Below are 27,308 nucleotides of genomic sequence, written 5' to 3'. Positions count from 1 at the left end.
TTTAGTGGACAAACTAAGAACTCACTGATTATTGGATCAGATTTATGATTGGATTGAGGACTTTTTAGGAGACAGTTCTTAATATGTTATTCTTTATGAGATGAAATTGACAGATGTAAAGGTAATTTAGGGATTGCCTCAAGGACGTTTTATAGGGTCATTACTGTTTACAATATATATTAATGATCTGGTGGTTAACATCAAAAGCCCCATGAAGATTTTTGAAGATTATGCTGTTGCCTGTAGGCAGATAGGAAGGCCACTATGCCAGAAGACTGTAGTGAAATGCAGCAAGACTTGCTGAAATTGGCGATCTCTCTGTGGACAAGTAGTTGACTCTCAGTGTAAATAAATATAATGTATTATGCATTAATGGACAAAGAAACCATTACTGTTTGATTACACTGTTCGTGAAAAATTATTAGAAAGAGTAAAAACCATAAAATACTTAGGAGTAACTGTCTAAAGCAACTTAAAGTGGAATAGTCACATAAAACTAATTGTAGGGCAGGCAGATGCCAGACAAAGATTCACTGGAAGAATCTGAAGGAAATGTAATTTATCCACAAAGTACCTGGTTTACAAAACACTTGTCTGGCTTATTATCAAGTAGGTGTAACAGAAGGGAAAGAGAGAGAGGGAGACCCAATGAAGAGTGGCACATTTTGTCACAGGATTGTCTAGTAAGTGTAGGAGTGTTACAGAGTTGGTCAAGAAAACTCCAGTGGTAGTCACTACAAGAGAGGTATTGTGTATCACAAAGAAGTTTATTATTATGAAAAATAAAACAAAGATGACCACTCACTTATAGCTGACTCGTGTGACACATAGCAAGATGCAGTGGTAGTCACTACAATAGAGGTATTGTGTATCACAAAGAAGTTTATTATTATCAAAAATAAAACAAGGACGACCACTCACTTATAGCTGACTCATGTGTGACACACAGCAACATGCAACAGAAAACAGTTTATAATAGCTTTGAAGCTCTTGGTTTTCCTTTAGTGGAACTACATACAGTCACACACACAACCACATAGACACCCAAACACACACACCTGTGGCTGCAGTGAGACTTACTGTTGATTATCACTAGCAGTTGTCTAGGCAGATGGAAATGGGAGGGGTAGAGAAGGACACACGAGGTGAGGATGGGGTAATACATTAGTTAGTTAGCTTCATGGTCCATGGAATGGAGATAAAAGTGGAGATGAGGAGAGAGATATGGAGGGAAAAGAGAAAGGGAGATGGGTGGGACAAGCAGAGGGGGGGGGGGGGGGGGGGGAGGGAAAGGATGGAGAGAGAATGCTGGCATGGTGGTTGAGAGAGAAGGCAGTACATGATCTGGATGAGCAAGGAATGGTGTGGATGAGGATCATGATCTAGATGCATGGCAGAGACAACCTTTGCTCTCTCCTCTATAATCTCAACACCTACTTCCAAGCCCCCTTCACCTGGTCCTTCTCAATTCAATGAGTGACGTACCTACATGTCAATCTCGCTTTCTTAGATTGCTCCCTGAACATGTCTGTTCATATTAAGCACACCAACTACCAACAGTATGTCCACTGTCACCGCTATAACCCATCCCATGTCAAAACATCTCTTCCGTACAGTCTCATCACTCATGGATGGCACACCTGCAGTGGAAAGCACGAGTTGTCAAAATACACTAACAACCTTGCCAGAGCCTTTACTGACAGACATTATACATTCAAGCTCATCCATAAACAGGTCTCCCTTGCCACTTCCTCCCCTGACAAGTAAACCTGTTAACAAGCCACTGACCAGCATTACTCTCACCACCTAGTATCACCCCAGCCTTGACAGCCACTCAGGAGCTCAGCATTCATGTACTGGGTACAGGCTTGGTGACCATGGGGTTCCTGAACTGAGGACTGGTAAGTGCCGACAGTCCTCTGTCACTGTAAGCTCTGGGCATGCTTTAGTGACCACCTGCAGTGTGGTGGTGGAATGTTGTGTGACACAGGGAATGGGGATCTTGGCTTGACTGCCCAGATCACGAATCTCAAGGTGTGCTGGGTGTTGATAAGATACATGGCTGTTGAGGTGGAACAGTCACTAGTGGGAAACCTCTGGGGAACCAGCCATACCTCAGTTTTATGAGGCTTACTCAGGCACATGGGGCGGTATCTGAGTGGATCCTTATTTTGCTGCTTGTGGGACCAAATTGGATACTACGAAATTTTCGTTTCCTCCTCCCAGCGGAAAGGGTGGGCTGCTGGAAGGTACTAACACCCAATCTAACAAGAGGGCTTTTGTAGCCAGTCCTCCTGACTCAGGAACTCATTCCAAAAGTACATTCTCTAGTGACAGAATGCATGCTGGTCCTCAGAATGTACTCGCAGTGTTGAAATGGAAGGAGAATAGTTTTGAGAAGGTTTTGCCCAAAGCAAAGGGCTTAGAGGGAATCTGTGGCACCTTAAAATCAATAAAGTGTTTGTGCAATGGGATACTGCTAGAGGAAACTTCAAATTCCCAGCAAGCCACTAACCTACAAACAGCTATCTGCCTCAAGCAGTATGCAATAGACACTGATCTGCATAGCATCTTGAATTATAGCAAAGGTGTGGTCTCATGCAGGGATCTAGTCGACATTTCCAAGGAGGAACTGAAACATGAGTGGGCTCCAGAAGGTATCATTGACATGCAAAACATTATGAAGAAGTTGGATGGGGATCTTATCAAATATGACTCCTTTATCCTAACATTCAGTAGCACAAAACCTCCTGAGTGTGTTAATGGTGGCTTCAGTCACCTTAGCGTGTGGCATTATTTCCCAAATCCAATGTGCTGTTTTAAGTGCCAGCACTTTGGGCACACTACTGTTGGCTATAAAGGAGAAGCCATTGACAACAAATGTGGGAAGGCTGCCCATGAAGGAGTTGAATGTTCATCTCCTGCGAAGTGTGTCAAGTGCTCTGGGGATCACCTTGTCTGGAGTAGGGACTGCAGTGTTGTTCTTGAAGAACGGAAGGTACAGGAAATAAAAACAACTAAATGTATCTCATATGGAGTGGCCAAAAACATCTATAAGGCCATGAGCCCCTAATGTTTGCTATCTCCTTTGCGTCTGTAATTAAACAGCCAGTCCCTAAAACCAATGCTGCTACAAAAATGGAGGTTGCGAGTGTCAGCAGTAGTGCCTGTGTCACCAGTGCACTTGTTCTGTTGCAGTTATTCCGAAGCCCTTAACTCAACCCAAGACTTCAGACAAGGCTGTGGTTACCACTGTTGCTGAACTCCCTGCCCCTCCAAAGGTTCAGCTTGGTCCACCATCTAATGCTGCTACTATCACAGTCACAATTGTGGCCCCAAAGGCCACTCAAGACAAAAAATCCAAGATGATGCACCAACCACTGACAGAGCCAGGGAGTCAACTGTCTGACAATGTCAAACTCATCCTCCCTGACGCATTTCTTGACTCTTCAACAGAGCTAATGGATCTAGATGTCAGACTGGGGCAATCATCTCGCCCCAAAGCTGAGCCACCTCATATGGTAGGCTCCCCTCCTAGGTGGAAAGACAGGGTGAAAATGCAACCTCTACGATAAATGGCTCCCATCCTCCAGTGGAACATTAATGGGTCCAGGACGCATGGGAAGAACTGAAGCTCCTAGCACAGGAACAATCAGTGTGAACACTGTATGCAGGAAACACACTTTAAAGCATCTGATGCCCATGTCCTATGGGGCTATACGGTCTATTGCAAGGATGACCTGACTGAGGAAAGGGCCAAGAGATGCACTGCTGTGTTTGTAAGTAACATTTACCAGTCCTCCTTTCTCTCTCTGGCTACTGACCTGCAAGCAGTTGCAGCTGAACTTCACATGTGCTCCACAGATCCTGTGGAACAACTCCCCTGCCCAATTCTTCTCTTGGGAGATTAAATGCTTACCATGTCTTGTGGGGTATGAACCTCCACTTGCCCTCAGAGTCAGATTCTGGATGGCTTCATGGCCTCCCAAAAACTGTGCATCCTCCACATCGCTACTACCATTCATTTCTGTGCTGCTACTGAGTCATTTTCAGCCATCGATCTAACACTCTGCTCCCCAACCCTCATTCTAGTGATCATTTTCCATTCCATCTTAACATACTGTGCATCCTCCACATCGCTACTACCATTCATTTCTGTGCTGCTACTGAGTCATTTTCAGCCATCGATCTAACACTCTGCTCCCCAACCCTCATTCTAGTGATCATTTTCCATTCCATCTTAACATACTGGAAGGAGGATTGCTTCAATAGAATCCACCAAAATGGACAGTCAGCAGGGCTCATTGGACACTGTTCAGCCAGCTGGCTGTGTTTGAACATTACTACAGTGTTCAGGAATGGGTGGACATCACATAGGTGATCCATCATGCTGCTGACTTATAGATCCCAGAGTCCTCAGGTCATCTTAGGAGGCAGCCTGTACCTTACTGGACAGATAAGTGCCATTCAACAGTCTGAGACAGGTGTGTAGCTCTTTGATGATTTAAATACTGCCCTACAGCAGACCTACTCATAGCCTTTCAGGTCACGAGAACCAAGGCTCAGTATGTAATTAAGAAGAGCAATAAAATGTTATGGACTCTGTGAACTGTTCCACGTGTTCTACGAAAGTATGGGAAGCCATCCTGAGGATTTCAGATAAACACAGTCATTTACCAATAGCAGCAATACTGAAACAGAAGTATCTCCAAACAACAACTAGAGATATTGCTGAGACGCTGGCAGAGAATTTTGCAAAAACTATTGCCACTGCCAGTCAGGATATGGCATTTTGTTGCTATCATGTGACTGTCAAGAAGGGCAAGTTGGACTTCAGATCCAACAATTCTGAGACTTAGAATTATACTTTCTCCATGTGGGAGCTGGAATCAGCCGTGTCTGAGACTTGTGATACTGTACCTGGTCACGACCAAATCTGGTAGCATGTGCTTCGCAATTTGTAGCAGCATCAAAGGAAATCCTCCTCGAATGTTTTAATCTTATATGGGAGACAGATAACTTCGCCAACTCATGGACACAGGGGCACTTTTGATACTTCTCCTCAAACAAGGAAAGGATCACACATGTCCCAGTAGTTATCGGAGTATTGCTCTAACGAACTGTATAGGAAAGATGCTGGAGCCAATGGTTATATGTCATCTGGTCTGATTGTTAGAGATCAGGGAACTCCTTAGGCGCTCTCATTGTGGATTTCAGAGATTTCAGTCCACTGTCGACAACTTGACTGTTATTCACATATTCAGCAGACTTTCCTATACAAACATCACTGTATCGATATATTCTTTGATATCAGTAAGGCATACAATGCTACTTGGCGACACTGTATTCTTGCACAACTGCATCAATGGGGCTTTTGTGGCCATTTCCCCATCTTCTTATTGTCTTTCCTGTCTCAGAGGGTTTTTAGGACCTGAGTTGGTGACTCACTGTCAGATCATTTTGAGCAGGAAAATGGTGTCCCTCAGGGCAGTGTTTTAAGTGTTATCCTCTTTGCCATAGCCATAAACATTATCACATCTACAGTAATGAGTCCTGTACAATGCTCCTTATTTGTGGATGATTTTGCTGTTTTCTGTTACTCCTCCAGTGTTGGAACAGTGACCCGTCCCTGTCGGTTGCAACTTACAGTGCAGAGCTTATAGGAGTGGGCTACGAAGACAGGTTTTCAGTTTTCTGCAAATATGTTCATTTTAATCATTCTCATTGCATTTTTAGTTCACCTGACTTGCATATGAGTGACACCATCCTACACATTAGAGACTCAGTGAAGTTTCTAGGCTTCATTTTTTACTCCAAATTGTCATGGTTGCCTAACCTGTGAGACCTAAAAGCCAGAACTCTCAAGGCACTGAACATCATCAAGTGCCTTAGCCACAGTTCGTGAGGGAGTGGACAGGGCACATCTGCTCCAGTTTTATAGAGTTTCTGTGCATTCATCGCTGGACTAGAGGTGATGGTCTATGGATTTCTGAGGCCTTTTTATTTGAAGATCACTGATGCTGTCCACCATGAGGGGATTCAGATGGCTATGTGCGCTTATAGACCAGTCCCATACCCAGCCTCTGTGCTGAGGCCGGGGAACTACCACTCTCCATCCAGCACACCATACTCTGGAACACCTTTTCTCCAACCATCCATGAGCCACAGTGTCATTTGGGATCACATGCAGCATGTGATGGAGTCACTCAGTGTGGACCAAGTATGACCCCAAAGCCAGGGTTTTAACCATCTCCCACCCGGTTACTGGAGTGACCCAGAGTGATTTTAGATTTGGTGTGGTAAAGAAGAAATTGCACTCCTGCTTCTGTTTTTAATGTGATATTTTCTGACATTTTATCTCAGCACCACAACTATACAGCTGTTTTTACAGATGGGTTGAACCAGTGGGATTCTGTTGGTTGCTCTGTTGTTTTCCTGGTTTGTGTCCTCAAGGTCTAATTGCCTCAAGCCTTTGCTATCTTTGATGCAGAATTATATGTGATCTTTTGGGCACTGAAGCAGATGAGGTGTTGTTCCAGTACTAAATTTCTTGTTTGTTCCAATTCTCTGAGTGCTCTTCACTTGCTGAAACATTTCTGCCCAGCAGATAAAGTAGTCCGGACTATCCAGGATGCCCTCCTCCAACTACAATGACTGGGAATTGAGGTGTCTTTCTGCTGGGTACCAGGGCACATGTGGAATGAAAGGGCAGATCTAGCAGCCAAGGAGGCATGTATAGATTCTCAGGTATTTCAGCGTACCATCCACCTGCATGCTATGATTTCACTGTCAAACTCCAGAGTTTTGCGTCGGTGGGAGGATGAATGGCTGGATGTGACCAACAATAAGTTCCATGTAGTAAAGCCCACAACTTGGCCATGGTGTACATCCTTCCAGCTATGTCAGTGGGACAAGGTCCTCCTCACTCATCTTCGCACAGGCCACAGCCCTATGATTCATGGTTTCTTGCTCCAGCAAGAGGACCCTCTAATGTGTGAAGCTTGTGGCATACAGACCACTGTGCACCACATTTTATTGGACTGCATTTTATTTTTCAACCAGCGGGCTGTGGCTGATTTGCCAATGGATCTGCAGTTTATTTTAGGTACTGATCAAATGAATCTGTGTAGAATTTTAAAGTTTTGCGAACTGTGCAATGCTTTTATCAATATTTTTAGGGTGGTAGTTTTACCATATTCACAGGGTGACTGGCTTGCCCATATTTTATGTAAGTGGTCAGTCAATCATATTTTTCTGTGCCTTCCTTTTAGCTCCTATGTGATTTTACTTGTGTTTTAATATTCTGTACAGTATCTGTTATTCTTTCCCATTGTCCTAGCATGTATGATCCCATTTTTATAATTTAATCTCACTGTTGTGTGTCCATAAACACCAAACACACACACACACACACACACACACACACACACACACACACACACACATACGGCTTTGACAAGCTCAGCTACATCATTCACCTAAGCTTTGATTACCTCTAGTCCTGCCCTGAGATGAGAGATATTCTATCCAAAATCACATCATCCATAGCTATGATTATATCCTTGTCCACCCCAATTTTGATCTTGCTCCTAATCCAGCATCCCATGGGTCATTCCCTTGTGATTAATCCAGGTGCTAGACCTGTGCCAAACACCTACACACCACCTCCTACCACAGTCTAATCACAGATACCCTATAAAAGGTAGGGCTATATGTGAAAGCTGCCATATTATGTATCAGGTACGCTGCAATTACTGTACAACATTCTAAGTGGGCATGACCAGTAACCAACTTTCTACTCACATTAATGGCCGCCAAAAATGGTGGCAGACTACAAATTTGACCAGCCAGTAGCAAAAAAAAAAAAAAAAAAAAGAAAATGGCTCTGAGCACTATGGGACTTAACTTCTGTGGCCATCAGTCCCCTAGAATTTAGAACTACTTAAACCTAACTAGCCTAAGGACATCACACACATCCACGCCCGAGGCTGGATACGAACCTGCGACTGTAGCGGTCACACGGTTCCAGACTGAAGCGCCTAGAACTACACGGCCACACCGGCCGGCCATCCAGTAGCCAAACATGCTGTGCGCCACGAGACAAATCACTTCAGTAGCTGGTTCATCATGACAGTCATTTGGATCCTCCCTTCCAGCACTAATTGCTCTGAACTACACAGATGGAAAATGTCTCTCTGCCATATCCTGCACTCCCGCAGTTGCCCTGGCATAAGCATCCACTAACCTGTTTCCCACTGCCTCAGCTGGCCTTTTCCTTCTCTCTCCTGTCCACATCACTCCTCCCCCATTCAGATCATGTACTGCCTTCTGCCTCCCCCCCCCCCCCCCCCCCCCCTCTCTCTCTCTCTCTCTCTCTCTCTCTCTCTCTCTCTCTCTCTCTCTCTCTCTCTCTCTCTTTTTCACCATCCTTCCCCTCTCTCCCTTTTGTCTTCTTTCCCAGTTCCCTAATCATCATCTTTCTCTCCTTTCCTCCCATCAGTACCCCCTCTCTTTCTGCCTCTCCCTATATTTCATATTCAGTACCCTCTAAGCTCCTTTTGTCTTGTAACAGTCACTGAGTCATGGAAAGACCTGCCTCACACTGTCCCACTACCCTCTCCTTCCTCGCACATCCTATCCTCCACCCCCCCCTCCCCACCTCCATCTGCACACTGCACATGTAACAGCTATTTCTATCCATTATCTGCACCTAGTCTGTAGTCTGTAAAGCACTGTGAAGTAAAAGGCAGCAATTGCATTCTGTTGTACCAGTTATTATGATTTTAACTTGTTCCATTCACATACGGCATGTGGGAGCAATACATACAGGTTGTAGTATATTTCTACAGTCAAATTTAAAGTTTGTTGTTGAAACACGGTAAGTAGGCTTTCTTAGAAAACTTTATGTCTGTATTCAAGAGTCTGCCATTTCAGTTTCTTCATCATCTCTATGACGCTCTCCCATGGGTCAGACAAACCTGTGACCATTCATGCTGCCATTCTTTATATGCATTCAATATCCCCTGTTAGTTCTGTTTGATACAGCTTCCATACACCTGCGCAATATTCCAGGATGGATCACACTAGTAATTTGTAAGCAGTTTCCTTTGTAGACAGATTGCATTTCTCCTGCATTCTACCAATTAATTGAAGTCTATCACAAGCTTTATTCACAACTGGGTCTGCAACATTACACAATTTTAAGCTATCATTCCTGAAAGCCACCTATATGTATCTATTTTATTTACTGATTTCTTACATTTTTAGTCTCTTTTTCATCAAGCAAGTGCTTATCTCATATCTTGTCATACTATTGTAGTTATTTAAGGAATATGTTACTAGTTTTACTGATAACTATATTTAGACAGGATTATAATCAGTATTGTAAAACAATGGTAATTTAAGAAGTGGTCAATAATATGTGTTAGCAGACACTGCTGCTCAAAAGAGTGCCAAGAGATGCTTCTTTCTATGTGTGATAGAAAGTTTATAACATTTATTTTATTTAAATATTGCTTTAATAATTTAGTTTAATGCAGAAAGTGGTCAAGTTGAATCAAAATCATATCTGTAGAACATAGAATGACATCTTTTTGGTGAGGATGGCTTTCTGCCAATGAAGAGTAGGCAGTGGCAGAAAACTACTGGCATCAAGTGAAGAGACATGCTTTTTGAGAGATGCACTCAGGGAAGTGATTCTGGATACTTATGGCAAGTTCTTGAAGAAGGCAGTCCCGCCTGTGGTAACATGTACAACTTGGTCAGGTAGGTGATAGATTCTGGGCAGTGTATGGCTGCTACAATACTTTAGATTTTGAAGGCACTCTAACTTTTGCAATGTCTGAATGTGTTCCATAGCAGAATTTGAAGTTTTCCACTTGCATTATGTTATTGAGAATAAACAGCACATGAGGTCCTCCACATTATCTCTAGCATATTAATATGCAAATCATCATTCTGAAGTCTGAACCGTTTTGAACTTTTGAAAATTTCATGTATTGTGATCATGAAATGGACTTAGTGTTGAATGACTAGCTTTGGGACATTGCTACCATTCTCATAACACACAGAATGCAATTTTATTGCATTTTATGAGGATACCTTTCTGTCTGTGTTCTAAAAGGTTAGCATAGGACCACTTTTCACTTTTACAAAATTAGTTTCTTGCATAAACATTATTTAACAGAATTCTCTGATGTCATCTACATCAGTTATTGATGTTAGAATAGAACCCTTTTTATTAATTCTTGATTTGTCTTTTATTTAGTATTTCTATTTGTTTTGTTAATTCACAATTCTAGCCAATGCATAGACTGTTTGGCTGCATGATCACAGCTACACATTATTATTTGTAATGAGTTAGCTGCTGGGCATAAAAGCAGACATTTGCAGCTTGGCCTTATGACATTATTGAGTGATTCACTTTAAACAGAGCAGTGCACAGTCCAGTTACCTAATGTGTGATCACATAAGGTAAAGTTACAGTTGGATTGTTTGTATGGGATGTTGCTTAGAGTAAATACTACTCAGCAAAATATCCATCAGGTAAAGTTGCATGTCTGTGCAATCATCTCATTTCATACACTTACATGTTGTTACACTCAGGTATTTGTATGAGTTGGCTGATTCTAACTGGACAGACTGATGACACAGTCATAAGATACCAAATTTTTTTCAGTTTGTGAAGTGCACAGTTTTACATTTCTGAACATTTAAAGCATGTTGTCATTGTCTGCACCACTTTGAAATGTTATCAAGATCTGGCTGAATATTTATGCAGCTTCTTTCATTATAGAAACTCCATCATTTATGCAAATATCTGAGTTTATTATTAAAATTGCCCACATGGTCATTAACACAAAGCATGAACAGCTAGGATTCCAACACACTTCACTGGGTAACAGGTGGAGTTACTTCTACACTGTTGATGTTTCCCCATCTGAGCTAACTTGCTATGTACTCCCTACCAGAAAATCCTCAATCCAGTCAGAAATATAGCTTGATTCTCCATACAATTGTACTTCTGCTACTAAATGCAGATATAGTATTGATTCAAATACTTTTCAGAAATTGACAAGAACTGCATGTATCTCACTGTCTTGATCAAAAGCTTTCAGTATGTCATGTGAGAAAAGTGTGAGCTTCTGTTCCACATGATCTACATTTTCAGAATCCATGCTGGTTGGAATGGAGGTCATTCTGTTCAAGATATTGCATAATGTTTGAGCGCAGAATAGGTTCTAAGATTCTACAATATACTGAGGTCTAGGATATTGCATGGTAGGTTTGTGGATCACTTGTGCAATCCTTTTTGCACACAGGTGTGACCTGTGCTTTCTTCCAACTACTGGGTGCTGTTTTTTGCATGAGGAATCTACAATACATGATATTTAAAAGAGAAGCAAACTCAGCCACAAATTCAGTGTGGAATCTGACAGCAGTTCCTCAGGACCTGGAGATTTTTTTTTTTTTTTCAATTTCAATGATTTCCCCTGATTCCCAATGCCAGTGACACTAATATCTACTTCACTTGTCTTTTTAGTGGTACAAGAATTAAACTGGGGCAATACCTCTGAGTTCCAAAGTATTGACCGATGATTACAGTACGACTGGGGAACTTATGCACTATGGAACTGAGGTTCTCTCTAAGGTTTTCAGTTACACCAAGAGGTGAGTCTAGTGGTTGATAGAAGGATCCAGTTACAATTTTATGCCCTCCCATGACATTGACACAAGCGATAATCAGCATCAGTCTTGCTGTAGCCATGGGTGTGTATGTTTGGGTGTCTGTGTGGTTGTGTATGTGAATGTATATACTTCTACTAGAGAAAGAGAAAGAACTCAAAAGCTAGTATAAATAGTTTTCTAATGCAAGTTTCTATGTCCCACACATCAGTCAGCTATAGGTGAGTCGTTGCCTCTCCTTTATTTTGCATATTATTCCATTCAAGAATTTCCACGGCAGTATACTATTGAAATTGTGAGAGTATACACCGAAAGCAGAGTCAGGAAACATAGTGCTTCCTCTAAGACAAAAATAAATAAATGAAAACACATACATTCTGTTGCAGACAGGCACAATTAAAATACTTACATAAAGCTTTCGGCCACAGCCTTCATCAGCAAAAGAGAAACACACACCATTCATACATACAATCAAGCACAACTCATGTGCACATGACCACCTACTCCAGCATCTTGAGCCAGAACTATCACGTGGGATGCAAGCAGCAATCTGGAGAGGGTGGGAAGGGAGAGGGATACTAATGTAAGGATGGGGAGAAATATGAATGCTGTCTGGTGGAGCATTACTCTTCTCAGTGTCTGTTCTTTCTCTACTTTCCTGTGTTTATTCACTGCCTACCAAACCGCATCTACTTCCAAGTCACATTGTATCAACGATTGTCCACACACAACACAGACTTCATGACTGTGCAGATTGTAGATGCAGCATCTGACCCTCCAGATTCTTTCCTCCAATAGTTATAATTATATTTATTCCTATTGATCCCACCTCCTTCCTCATCCTGATGTGTTTTATCATTTTATTTTCCACACCTGTCCATGCCACATGAACTTTCCCTCCTGGACCGAAGCAATCGCCCCACCCTCTCTCTTCGCTTATTGCAAAAAACACACACACACACACACACACACACACACACACACACACACACACACACACCTATACCTCACTGTACCTTTTCTTCTATTTTTTTAACACATTTGTGCAAATTTGTACACAGTTTCGGGTTTGCTTATGTTTACATATTTGTGCATATTTTTACATATCTGTGCATACTTTTGTGTATCTGTACATGTTTCTGTGTGTCTATGGATATTTTATGCATTTTATGTGATTTTTTCCTTATCCAGCTCCTCTCCCAACCACCAACATCTATTTTGCACATTTTTGCATGATTCCTGATTCTGTTCACCATCCTGCCACAATGAACCCCTTCTCCATCTTTCTGCATCAGTTCAGAAAAGTATCTCTTTCCCTGGCTAAAACCTAGTTCCACACCCTGTTTTTCAAATGATGCCTAAACCATGGAGTGCCATAGATTCCTTCCTCTGGATCCCTACTCTCCTTTCACAATGACCTACACCTTTTCAGATTCTGCCAATCCCTGGCCCTCACGAACCAGGTACTAAAAAAAACACATCTCCATGGCTGAGGCATCCCAGAATATTCTCTGCTTTCTCTGCAAAATACTACTACTGTGCAATCCCCACTCCAAATGCACCTCTCTGAAATCTAATCCCTTGCTCTCCAGCAACTGGAGGGGCATTTCAGATACTACCTCCATAAGTTATCCAACCTGCTGCCATCCTTCTGCCGCCTCAGGGCACCACTATCTCCTATTGCACCCACAGTGTTCCTCCTCGTCGACCTCTCGTAGTAGCTAAACCCTACCTAGTTGACCTTTCCAACTTGCCACATGCCCCTAAACTCCCAACCAACTCTCCACCAAATCCAGAGCCAGAACATTCCTGTAAAGTTTCAGTCTATCCAAAGGCTCCACCCTTATGCCCAAATTTAATCATGCTGGACTTGTGAAAGACCTATTCCCCTTCTGATCCCTACAATGTAAGCACTTCTTTGCTGTCAATCCCTCCAACGAAAAACCACCCTAATTCAAACATTGAACCATCTCTTCCAGTTCATACCACCGTTCAATCATGATCCGTCCTCCCTCCCACCTAACCACCCACTGGTCACCTTCCACAAATTCCTTAACTTCACCTTAGCCTCACCATCCTACTCCAGGTCCCTTCCACAGAATACCAACCTTTCAGTAGAAGAAAGAAGAGCTCTGCACAGCCTCAAAACAAATCCCGACCTAATCATCCCTACCTGCAAACAAAGGTTCCACCACTGTTATTATGAATTGCAGTGACTACCTGGCAGAAGGCCTCCACCAATTGTCTGACTACTCTAGCTATAAACTCTGTCAGAGTGATCCCATCCCAGAAGTTCAACACAACATCCAATCCCTGCTTAAAGCCATAGGCTCTTCCCAGAACCTCTCCCCTAAATCCATTTCTTCCCTCATCCCTATGACACCCCGTACACCCACCTACACACTCCCCAAAATCCACAAACCCAACAGTCTTGGATGCTCCATTGTGGCTGGTTACTGTGCCCCGACTGAAAGAATTTCAGCCATCATTGACCAACATCTCCAATCAACTGCCCGTAATCTAGCCTCCCACATCAAAGACACCAACCACTTCCTACACCAACTCTTCACCATCCCCTCCCCTTTATCTCCTGAATCCCTATTCGACACTGTTGACTCCACTTCCCTATACACCAACATCCCTCATGCCCATGGTCTTACTGTTGTTGAACACCACCTTTCCTGATGTCCTTCAGATTCCAAACCCACTACCTGTTCCTAATACACCTTACTAACTTTATCCTAATTCACAAATACTTTTCCTCTGAAGGGAAGGTATACAAACAAATCCACAGGACAGCCATGGGCACTCACATGGCACCCTCCTATGCCAGTCTGTTTATGGGTCATGAAGAGAAGACCTTCGAGCCTCCTAAAATGCCAAAACTCTAGTCTGATTCAGGTTCACAGATGATATCTTCATGATCTGCACTTGGGACCAAGACAATCTACCTTCATTTCTTCACAACCTCAACACTTGCTCTGCCATCTGCTTCACGTAGTCCTCCTCAACCCAGTGTGCCAACTTCCTAGACGTTGACTCCATCTCTCTGATGACTCTACCCACACCTCTGTCCACATTAAACCCAACAATCACTAAGAGCACCTGCATTTCAACAGCTGTCATCCATTTTCTGCATTTCAACAGCTGTCATCCTTTTTTCATCAAAAAATCCCTCACATACAGCATAGCCGCCCATGCATGATGTATCTGCAGTTACAAGAATTGCCTTGCTCAGTATGCTGAGGGTCTCATCAAGGCCTTCACAAACAGGCACTATCTCCCAGACCTAGTCAGCAAACAGATCTCTTGTGCCATTTCTCCTCACACCCCCAATACTCCCACCACTGCCAAGAACCAGCCACAAAGGAGTGTCTGCTTCTTCACCCTGTACCACCCTGGGCTGTATAATGAATCATCATCCTCTAATATTACCTTTTTTTTATATAGAAATAACCGATGCCATGTGTACTATCAATTGTTGCATAGGTTAAAATTATCTCAGCTGTTTCACAAAAGGAATTCATATGATTTTGTATATGATGTGTTATATTTCAGGCTTAAGTGTACAAAAAATAAATTAATGTGTTACAATAGATATGTACTAACAGTGAAAATTACTGTTCTTTTAAGAATAACTGAAATCACAAAATTTCTGGCATACTTAAAATTCATATTATTAATTGTGCAATCTAATGCTAATTATTAAATTTGTTTCTGGATTTATTTATGAAATAATGATATAATTTAGTAAAGATTCTTCTCCTGTTGAGAAAGTTTGTAAAATCTTTTGCTTTGTAAAGTCTTTGGAAATTGTGAGTTCCACAGAATGTAAGTAGAAGTTGAAATGCCTCAGATGGACGTAGACATTTTATGTTTGTCACCAACAATGAAATTATTGGTTTTTTTAATGTTGGAATTATAAAGTTGGTGTGATTTGGAAGAATGGGATAAAATAAAAAGATATTTGTTGCAACAGGCAAATCTTTATCTGTTATTTAGTGCAACAAGAACCCACAACATTAAATCAAAATTTTCAGCAGCAAGAATGTACTCCTAGACACGATGAAACTTTGAGCCATCAACAACAACAATGAGTTAATAAAGATAAGTAAAAAGCTATTCATTTGTATATCTTACACTTCCCAAAAATTTCAAAATTTGTGCAAAGACAGATAATTCTAATAGTGATGTGTGGGAGGGTAAGATTACAAATGGAACATTTGATTCACATCCTTCTACAGGGTTTTGATTACCCATCATCATGCCCTGAAATGAGGAACATCCTAACTCGGACACTTCCCTCCTAAAGTGGTGTTCTGTCACCTACCCAACTTCCACATCATCCTAGTCCATCCCTATGCCACTCCCAACCCCAACCCCTTGCCACAAGGATCATATCCCTCTGGAAAACCCAGGTGGAAAACCTGCCCAAGCCACCTATGCAGCACTTCTTATTCCAGTCCTGCCACAGGTTTATCCCACCCCCTCAGGGGCTAGGCTGCCTGTGAAACCAGCTACGTCATTTACCAGCCCTGCTGCGATCATTGCACAGCTATTTATAAATTGGTATGACTACCAACCAGCTGCCTACCAGGATGAACGACCACTGCCAAATTGTAACAAAGAGCACAGTAGACCACCCTGTGGCACAACATGCAGCTGAATAATAACACACTCGATTTCAATGGCTGCTTCCGTACCTGGGTTATCTGGATCCTTCCCTCCACCACCTGCTTTTCTGAACTGCACACATGGGAGTTATCCTTACAATGCATTCTCTGCTTCTGTAATTGTCCTGGCCTCGACCAATGGTAAAATACTGTCCCTACACCCTCAACCCGACAGTTCCCACACTCTCTTTCCTCATTCTCATCTCCCACCCTGTTTATTTGCAGCCCTCTTTCAATGCACCCACAGTCTTTCTCCACTGCTCTCCTTTTCCACTCCTACCTACCTGCCTCACAACCTCCTAATGATGTGCTTGTTGGTATTCTAGTCCCTGCTCATTCCACCAGACAGCATTCGTCTCTCTCCCCGCCCATACATTACTGTTCCTTTCCCTTCCCCACACCTTTCAGATTGCTGCTTGCATCCCATGTGATAGTGCATTCTGGCCTGAGATGCTGGAGTTGGCAGTCAAGTCTGCATGAGGTGTGCTTGCTTGTGTGTATGAATGGTGTGTGTTTCTCTTTTGCTGGTGAAGGCCTTGGCCTAAAGCTTTATGGAAGTCTCTTTTAATTATGCCTGTCTGCAACTGAATGGGTCTTTTTTGTGGTAAGTAGCAATCTGTCTCTTCGTACATTGTTGACATACCTACCTGGAATCTCCATTGTTTGATTTGAGTAAATAAAAAAAGGACATACCAAGGAGGGATTATCCAAATGTGATGGAAATCGATAGATGTGATGTACATGTACAGACAAATAACAACTGGGCAATTTATTCAAGAGAAAGATTTTCACAAACTGAGCAAGACAATAATCTATTAGTCCATCTCTGGTCCTTATACAAGCCATTATTTGGCGTGGCATTGATTGAGAGAATTATTGAATGTCCTCCTGAGAGATATATAATTTTGTACTATTGGCACATTACATCATCAGAATCCTAAGCTGGTTGGAGGTCCCTGCCCATAATGTTCCAAATGTTTCAGTTGGGGAGAGATCCGGTGACCTTGGTGACCCAAGTAGGATTTGACAAGCATGAAGACAAGCACTTGAAACTCTGGCCATTTGCAGGTGGGCATCATCTTGCTGAAATGTAAGCCCAGAATGGCTTGTCATCTACAGCGACAAAACAGGGCACCCATTGGCACATCATTGTGCTGTTAAGGTGCTGCAGATGGCAACCAAAGGGACTCTTCTGTGAAATGAAATGGACCCTCGACCATTACTCCAGGTTGCTGGGTCATATGGTGGGCGACAGTCAGGTTGGTAACCCACCACTAGCTGGGGCATCTCCAGACATGTATTTGGCCTGGAATCTCATTTGCTGGAGTAGAACAGTCTTCAGTGATGAGTCCAAATTGAAATTGAGCCTCAATGGCCAGAATAGATGTGCCTGGAGATGCTCAAGACAGCAATGGGACACCAATCTGACTATTGCCTGCCATAAGACTAACAACCAGGAGTCATAGTTTGGGCTGTCATTTCATTTTATAGGAGGACCCCTTTGGTTGTTATCCACGGCATTTTACTGCGCATTGCTAAGTTGACATTATTCTAAGCCTTGTTTTGTTTCTTGGGCTTACATTTCAGCAAGATAATGCCTGCCCACACATGGCACGTGTTTCTGCTGTTTATCTTCAAGTTCACCAAGCCCTGATTGTCCAGTACAGTAGCCAGACCTCTCCATAGTTGAGAATGTTTCGAATGTTATTGGCAGGATCCCCAAATCAGCTTGGGATTTTGACAATCTAACAAGTCAATTGGACAGTATTTGGCACCATATCTGTCACAAGGATATCCAACAACTCCAACAATCACTGTCAAGCTGAATACCTGCTTGCATTGGGGCCAGAAGTAGGCCAACTTGTTATTGATGTGCTCAATTTGTGCAGCTCTTTCTCTTGAATAAATCACCCACTTTTTCTGAAATTGTAATCATTTGTACACCACATCTATCATTCCTTTCCCAGTTGGATAATTTCTTCACGGTACATCTTTTTTCTTTTTTGTCTTACAGTGCACGTCTCAAAAAATAAAAGTGGTGATAAAAACTAGTGAAATTAGGGCTGATATGGATGTTTATCATATGTTGTTCTTGCCACACAGCATTTGCAAATGGAACAGGAAAAGAGGGAAATGATAGTAATACCAAAGGTACTCTCTCCCACACACCCTAAGATGGTTTGTGTAGTATAGATGTAGATGCAGTCACAAATAATATGGAATAGGGGTCACTTATGACCTTAGAAATATGTTTCAGAAGGATTTGTTTCCTTTTATACTAAATCAGACTACGTTTTTAGCAAATTAATGTTTCCACTTTTGTAGTTATTCAAATACCAGTGTGTGTGACATTTAAATTAAATAAAATATGATGAATGTTAATTTGGTATACTTACTAAAGGTACTATTGTAGGTTCTCCATTTTTTGAAAATGCTTTTTTGCTGTAGTGCATAATGCTTCCATAGTCATAACCAATTCCATAATCTGTTACAAGTGTCTCATTATATTTCCGAAAGTTGCCTTCTTTGCCTGTTGAAATAAGCCAGTGCAGATTTTACATTATAATATGCAATGCATACTGGAATTAACATTAATACTTCATTTTTACTTATGCATTGAAAGTCTTACCCAGTAGTGTAAATATCTGCAATAATAAAAATACTTATTGATATTTTGATTACAATAAGTATTAGTGTAATAACAGTAATATTTTCTGATTACTTATGTTATGTACCAATGTCCCAGCTATGGTAACACATATATGCAGAGACTTTTCAGTCTGGAAGTTCTGTGCTGACAGGACTCTATCTCTCTCTCTCTCTCTCTCTCTCTCTCTCTCTCTCTCTCTCTCTCTCCCTCCCTCCCTCCCTCCCTCCCTCCCTCCCTCCCTCCCTCCCTCCCCCTCCCCCCTCTCTGTGGCTTGTGTGTGTGTACTTAAACCAAAAAGCGCAATGTCTCTCTTCCATTGGGGATAGAGAGAAAGAGAAATACGAGGGCGGTTCAGAAAGTAACCTCCGATTGGTCACAGTGCGGGTTGTGGGGGGAGTAGCGACGCCATCTGTGCGTTTACGCACTCAACAGGTCAGTCGGCATCAAGCCGTGGTCGAGTGAACGTCGTACCTGCGCTAGTTTAGTTTTTGTGGCAGTTTGAAATGTGTGCTGCAATAGAAAACCCCGCCAAATGTGAAGTGCGTGCTGTCATAAGGTTTTTTACAGCCAAAGGATATTCTGCAGCAGCTATTCATTGTGAGCTTTGTGCCGTGTACGAACCAAGAGTTATGAGTGAAGGAGTTGTCCGTGAATGGGTACGTTTATTTAAAAGTGGACGAGAAAACGTTCATGATGAAGAGAGGAGTGGTAGACCATCATTGGTGACTGACGAATTCGTTCAGACAGTTGATGCAAAAGTTCGTGAAAATCGACGTTTCTCAATGTCGGAGTTGTCTACTGGTTTTCCACAGATTTCTAAGACCCTCTTGTACGAGATAGTGACAGCAAGATTGGGTTACCGTAAGTTCTGTGCACGATGGGTGCCCAAAATTCTTACCGACCACCACAAAACTCAAAGAATGGCCTCTGCATTAGACTTTCTGTTACGTTATGAGGACGAAGGAGAACCATTGTTAAACAGAATCGTGACCGGTGATGAAACCTGGATTAAGTACGTGAACCCTGAGACAAAAGAACAATCAAAGATGTGGGCACATTCAAATTCGCCTACCAAACCAAGAAAAGCCTCGCAAGATTTTTCTGCCAGAAAACTGATGGCAACGGTGTTTTGGGATGCCAAAGGGGTGTTGTTGGTTGAATTCATGGAACGTGGTACGACCATTAATCAAGACGTGTACTGTGAAACAATAAAAAAGTTACGACGGGCTATACAGAACAAACGCCGTGGTATGCTGACTTCCGGTATCGTTTTTTTGCACGATAACGCCCGTCCTCACTCTGCTCGCAGAACAACGGCCCTTCTTGAGTCCTTCAAGTGGGACGTTATCAACCATCCACCTTACAGCCGAGACCTGGCGCCAAGTGATTATCACCTCTTCATGCATTTGAAGAAATGGCTCGGGTCACAGCGGTTTGATGACGACGAAGAGCTCAAAGATGCGGTCACAGGCTGGCTCCAGGCACAAGTGGGTGATTTTTATGCAGAAGGAATTTCAAAGCTTGTGAAGAGATACGATAAGTCCTCAATCGCTATGGAGACTATGTAGAAAAATAGTGCAAAGATGTAGTTGTAAGATGTATATATTAAAATATTTTTATTTAACTTGGTGTATTTTTTTAAATCAACCGGAGGTTACTTTCTGAACGGCCCTCGTAGAAAAAGAGAGAGGTCGGGGAGGTGTGAAGAATCATGGACATCATGACAATGTATGGTACTTGATTAAACTGAAATTAAAATAATGCTGTCCTTGCAGACATACTGTTAATAATGTTGAAAATGTCTTGTATATTATATTACTCTGAACCTCTGTATTAAAACACTGTATTCATCAAGCATATTTCCTTTCTTCATAGTCTGAATACTTTTATGGATCTAATCCATTATTACTTACGTAATGTAAATGCCCTCATTATTAATGTCGGTATTTATGATTAATCTGTTGAGCTATTTGAATATTATCTCTGTTGTTTATTACTGTGCTTTTTGCCACCTGAATTGATGAAATTTGGTATCTGCCTAACATAAGTTTTTCTGTTTTATTTTCTTCATACTCACTTTATTCAGTTGTTTCTAATATTATGTTTTCATTGAACCTTCTACATCTTCATGAAAACATTTCTGAATAGTTTTGTGTAGTTTAGCATATTCTGTCATGATATAATATTTACCTGGCAATTAGATACCCGTCTTCTGTCTCATGTTTATGGATACTAATCTCTGACATTATTGATTAAACAATGGCAAATCGAGGATGGAATAATGACAATGTTATGAAAAGGATAGACTGCTACTGGCCATATAGAGGAAGTGATGCGTTGCAGACAGGCACAACAAAAGTACTGCAATCACATGGGCTTTTGGCTAAAAGGCCTTCTTTTAAAGTGGAAAACACACACACATTCACACAAGGGGACAACTCCCAAATTACCACTGTCCCTGGTTGCTGAGGATTGGTTGCATACAGCCACTGTACCTCTTGTGAGAAGAAATCTGTGGGTGGTAGGGGATGGGAGGGGGCTGGGTCAGGGAGAAGGATGGATAGCAGGACAGGGGTGGTGGAAGATGTAGTGCTGCTTGGGTGGGGATGGAGGGACATTGTGAGAATAGGGCAAGCCCGGCAGGTGCAGTCAGGAGGTTTGAGGAGGGTGCAGGAGGGGGGGGGGGGGTTTAAGGGGAGTGGAAAAGGAAAGAAGTAGAGGAGGGGGGAAAAGACTATTGGGTGTGTTGGTGGAATAGAATGCAGTATAGTGCTGGAGTGGGAACAGGGTAGGAGATAGGTGGGTGATAGGGTAAGGACTAGTGAATGCTGAGACCAGGGGGTTATAGGAACATAGGATATATTGCATAGGGTATTTACACCTGCACAATTCAGAAAACCTTGTACTGGTAGGAAGGATAAAGATGATGCAAGCTGTGAAGCAGTAATTGAATTGAAACATGTTGTGTTGGGCAGCATGTCAGCAACTGAGTAGTCCAGCTGTTTCTTGGCCATTCATGCGGACAGACAACTTACTGGTTGGCATGCCCATGTAGGAAGCAGCACAGTGGTTGCAGCTTAGCTTGTAAATAAGATGACTGCTTTCAGAGGTAGCCTTGCGTTTGATGCAATAGGTGTTGCCTGTGACTGTAGTGGAGTAGGTGGTGGTAGGAGGTTATATGGGACAGGTCTTGAATTTATATCATCTGCAGGGATATGAGCCATGAGGCAAGGGATTGGGAGCAATGGTGGAGTAGGGATGGACAAGGATTGTGTAGGTTTGATGGGTGGCAGAAAACTATTGTGGGGAGGGTGGGAAGGATAGTAGGTAGGAATTCTTCTTTTCAGGGCACAGCAAGAGGTAGTCAAAACCCTGGCAACGAATATGATTCCATTACCCCAGTCCTGGGTGGTACTGGGTCATGATGGGAGTGCTCCTTTGGGGTTGGATGGTGGGAATGTGAGATGTGGTAGCCGACAGGAGAGACAAGGCATGGAATATCTGTTTCCTTACACTGTAGGGAGGGTAATTTCAGACTGTGAAGGTCTCAGTCTCAACATCAAGGATGTGGCTTTCAGGTTGAGGAGGACCAGGTGAAGAAAATGTAGGAGAAGGTGTTGAGCTTATGGAGGTGCAGATCAATGAATCTGATCCAGATGAATGGCCTGGGACTCTGGATCATTAGGAAGCATTCCTCTAGATGCCCCATGAATTGAGTGGCATAGGATGGTGGTATGTGGGTGCCCATTGCTGCATCATGAATTTATTTGTAAGTGATGCCTTCAAAGGAGAAGTAATTGGGAGGGAGGATATAGTTAGTCATGGTGACGAGGAATGAGGTTGTAGGTTTGGAGTCAGTTGAGAATTGGGGAAGATAGTGTTCAATAGCACAGCAAGACCAAGGGCATTAGTGATGTTAATGTAGAGGGAGGTGGTATCAACTGTGATGAGCATATGCCACTGTGGTAAAGGAACAGGAGCTGTGGAGAGTCAGTGGAGGAAATAGTTGGTGTCTTCTACATATAGAAGAGCAGGTTACACATAAAAGGCTGATGGTGTTGGTTCATTAGAGCAGAGATTCTCTCAGTGGGGCACAGAGATTCTCTCAGTGGGGCACAGAGATTCTCTCAGTGGGGGTGCAGTAACTGGCCATAATGGATCACCCCTGTCTTTCACCCATGTATTCAAGCCTCCCTGCAAACAACACCTAGCAGCCCTATCCTGCTCCACCACATCACAACAGGTTCTCACAGGCACCACTACATCTTTCCCCACCCCTATCCTGCCATCTCTCCCCTTCCCCACCCCAGCCTCCTTCTTACCTCCACCACCCAAAAACTGTTTCTTCCATCATATGCCATTACTGTATGCAGTCCAGCCTGAGTGGTTAGAGATGGTGATCATGTGTGTGTGAGCTGTGCTTGTGTGAAAATAGTGAAAACATGTTTTCTACTTTAAAAGAAAGACTTTTGGCCAAAATCTCAAATATATATCAATGTTTTTGTTGGGCCTGTCTCCTACTCAGTGTCTCCACTATATGGTGAATGACAGTCTATTCTTTTCACAACATTATTATTAGATTTCAACCAATACTTTTGATTTAATGTTTGTCATATCTGCACATTGACTTACTCATTCCTTTGCTGCAAATGTATTCTTTTTCATGTCTCCATTTTAAGCTTTGACATTTTTTTATTTCTACTGAGCAGTTTCTTTTATTTCATTGCTTTTGCATTTTAGGTACAGTCACTAATCCAATGCACTAATTAATTTTCTTCCTATCTGTAGCCCAGTTTATATAATCTTCCATGTGTCCCTATCTTCTGAAGCTATCTCTCTTTATCTTGATTTGTGACTGATGCATTCAACTACTGACATTTTCTTTATGTATTTGCTTTCTTTTACTTAGCATGTTGACATGCAATTTTTTTTAGGATTTCTCTCTCCATTCATACAATAAAAAAATAAACAAAATAAAAAACCCTCACAGCGTGTTATGCAGAAAACATGAAGCACTTGAAGTATCTCCAAATAAACTGTGATTTCAACTATCCAAGGTAAAGCTTCATATGACTGTGACCCTCATGCAAAGTTATAAGATATTATGGCATGTGCTTCACACTTTAAAACAGAAACTTCATTTTCATGAAAGTTAGAGAAGATATACTGAAGTCAGTGTCTGTGAGCTTACCTTTATTAGAAATCTACAGTTAATCTGTTGACACCACACCTAATTTTATTTATTGTTACCATTTACTCACTCTATTTCAAAACTGGCATTTTCATATGTGTAGTTCAACCACTTTGATGTAAAATGCTGGAAATACTTAATTTTGCTTCTATTTTAGAAAATAGTTTCAAATTTCTTTTAAGTTACCTTGTATATAAGTGGACTTACAACGCACTATTTTCAGAAATAACTATCTAATACTTGAGACTTGTGCAATACACTTGAACCATTTATTCATAAATTATGATTTCTTGGCTTGTCCTACATCCATTGTATGTAATGGATCAAAATTGAACAATAAACGATTATGTCAAAAGTCATTATTTGAAAAATTCAACTGTTATCAAATAAATTGTAGCATTAATGTGAGGTAAAAATTGGGTAGAATATTGACCCCCTTTAAATTCTGAAATAATATCTGAAACTGTAAATCTGATCTGTAAAGCCAGACATCTTCACATATCATCATTTATTCCATCTCCTCTTCTTGTTTTATTTCCCTAAAAGAAATAAATTTTCAGTCTGATAATTCTCCTTCTGTATTATGTCATATTTTTCTCACTGTATAAAGTCACTTATTCCAAATATTCAAAGACTTATTGTTAATTAATTTCATTTCATTTATTCACAATGCTTCATTACTGGGGATAGTATTATTACACACTGTTTCACATTTTAAGTCAGAAATTCATTTCACTTTAATGCCTTTAAAATTTTGTAGTTTGGTTGATATCTGTATGAACTATTGATTGGTTTGGAACTGATTAATGGTGTTTTTCAAGTATAAATTGAACAACAGTGAGTAAAACCTGTCTCTCACCTATCACTGATCCAAGTGTGACACAAAGAAATGTGTAACAGCACAAAGATACTATTAGCTTTTGAAGTGAAATTCCTTTTTCTAGTTTATGTACACATTCTCAGAGACAACCATACAGACATCATACACAAACTGTGTCGCTGTGACCATAGGTGGATGTGTTTTGCTCTCTCTCTCTCTCTCTCTCTCTCTCTCTCTCTCTCTCTCTCTCTCTCTCTCTCTCATGTGTGTGTGTGTGTGTGTGTGTGTGTGTGTGTGTGTGTGTGTGTGTGCTTAAAATAAAGAAAGTGATTAGCATATAAGGTAGAAATGTTTCTGTTCTATGGTGTTTCTGTATGAAAGATTATTTTGTACAGTTACTGAGATAGTGTGAGTTCTGTTCGTAGGTTTATTATTTTCATTCTGGAGTATCCATTATTCTGATAGTATTATACATAGGGACAGATTAGATTAGATTAGATTAGTACTTGTTCCATAGATCATGAATAAGACACTTTGTAATGATGTGGAGCGTGTCAGGTTAATAAAAGGTGTCTATACAAGATATTACATTAGACAAAATATTACATGACACTCATATATATTGCAGGCAGGCTTGGGTAACCAAGAAGGCTTCCTCTAAGTGACCCATGAATAGGTTGGCGTACGAGGGGGCCATCCTGGTACCCATGGCTGTTCCCTTTAATTGTTGGTATGTCTGGCCTTCAAAAGTGAAGAAGTTGTGGGTCAGGATGAAGCTGGCTAAGATAATGAGGAAAGAGGTTTTAGGTAGGGTGGCAGGTGATCGGCGTGAAAGGAAGTGCTCCATCGCAGCGAGGCCCTGGACGTGTGGGATAATTGTGTATAAGGAAGTGGCATCAATGGTTACAAGGATGGTTTCCGGGGGTAACGGATTGGGTAAGGATTCCAGGCGTTCGAGAAAGTGGTTGGTGTCTTTGATGAAGGATGGGAGACTGCATGTAATGGGTTGGAGGTGTTGATCTACGTAGGCAGAGATACGTTCTGTGGGGGCTTGGTAACCAGCTACAATGGGGCGGCCGGGATGATTGGGTTTGTGAATTTTAGGAAGAAGGTAGAAGGTAGGGGTGCGGGGTGTCGGTGGGGTCAGGAGGTTGATGGAGTCAGGTGAAAGGATTTGTAGGGGGCCTAAGGTTCTGAGGATTCCTTGAAGCTCCGCCTGGACATCAGGAATGGGATTACCTTGGCAAACTTTGTATGTGGTGTTGTCTGAAAGCTGACACAGTCCCTCAGCCACATACTCCCGACGATCAAGTACCACGGTCGTGGAACCCTTGTCCGCCGGAAGGATGACGATGGACCGGTCAGCCTTCAGATCACGGATAGCCTGGGCTTCAGCAGTGGTGATGTTGGGAGTAGGATTAAGGTTTTTTAAGAAGGATTGAGAGGCAAGGCTGGAAGTCAGAAATTCCTGGAAGGTTTGGAGAGGATGATTTTGAGGAAGAGGAGGTAGGTCCCACTGTGACGGAGGACGGAACTGTTCCAGGCATTGTTCAATTTGGATAGTGTCTTGGGGAGTTGGATCATTAGGAGTAGGATTAGGATCATTTTTCTTCGTGGCAAAGTGATACTTCCAGCAGAGAGTACGAGTGTAGGACAGTAAATCTTTGACGAGGGCTGTTTGGTTGAATCTGGGATTGGGGCTGAAGGTGAGGCCTTTGGATAGGACAGAGGTTTCGGTTTGGGAGAGAGGTTTGGAGGAAAGGTTAACTACTGAATTAGGGTGTTGTGGTTCCGGATTGTGTTGATTGGAATTTTGAGGTTTTGGAGGGAGTGGAGCTGGAAGTGGGAGATTGAGTAGATGGGAGAGACTGGGTTTGTGTGCAATGAGAGGAGGTTGAGGTTTGCTGGAAAGGTTGTGAAGGGTGAGTGAGTTGCCTTTCCGGAGGTGGGAAACCAGGAGATTGGATAGTTTTTTGAGGTGAAGGGTGGCATGCTGTTCTAGGATGGCCCCCTCATACGCCAACCTATTCATGGGTCGCTTAGAGGAAGCCTTCTTGGTTACCCAAGCCTGCCAACCCAAAGTTTGGTACAGATTTATTGATGACATCTTCATGATCTGGACTCACAGTGAAGAACTCCAGATTTTCCTCTCCAAGCTCAACTCCTTTGGTTCCATCAGATTCACCTGGTCCTACTCCAATTCCCATGCCACTTTCCTTGATGTTGACCTCCACCTGTCCAATGGCCAGCTTCACACGTCCGTCCACATCAAACCCACCAACAAGCAAC

The 27,308-nt window shown here is 42.1% G+C and overlaps 1 protein-coding gene across 1 annotated transcript in view; it reads right to left on the bottom strand.

The window, feature by feature from the left end:
* LOC126259248 (zinc metalloproteinase nas-14-like) overlaps positions 1 to 27,308 on the bottom strand; it is a 131,961-nt gene that overhangs the window by 11,712 nt on the left and 92,941 nt on the right. The window contains exon 5 of the mRNA XM_049955878.1: positions 18,755 to 18,888. Coding sequence (XP_049811835.1) covers positions 18,755 to 18,888 — 134 coding nt within the window. The remainder of the gene's footprint in view (positions 1 to 18,754; positions 18,889 to 27,308) is intronic.

The sequence above is a fragment of the Schistocerca nitens genome, chromosome 1, assembly GCF_023898315.1.
Source record: "Schistocerca nitens isolate TAMUIC-IGC-003100 chromosome 1, iqSchNite1.1, whole genome shotgun sequence".
Taxonomy (NCBI): Eukaryota; Metazoa; Arthropoda; class Insecta; order Orthoptera; family Acrididae; genus Schistocerca; species Schistocerca nitens.
Note: the sequence above shows the minus strand (reverse complement) of the source record. Positions and strands in the feature narration are given on the sequence as shown.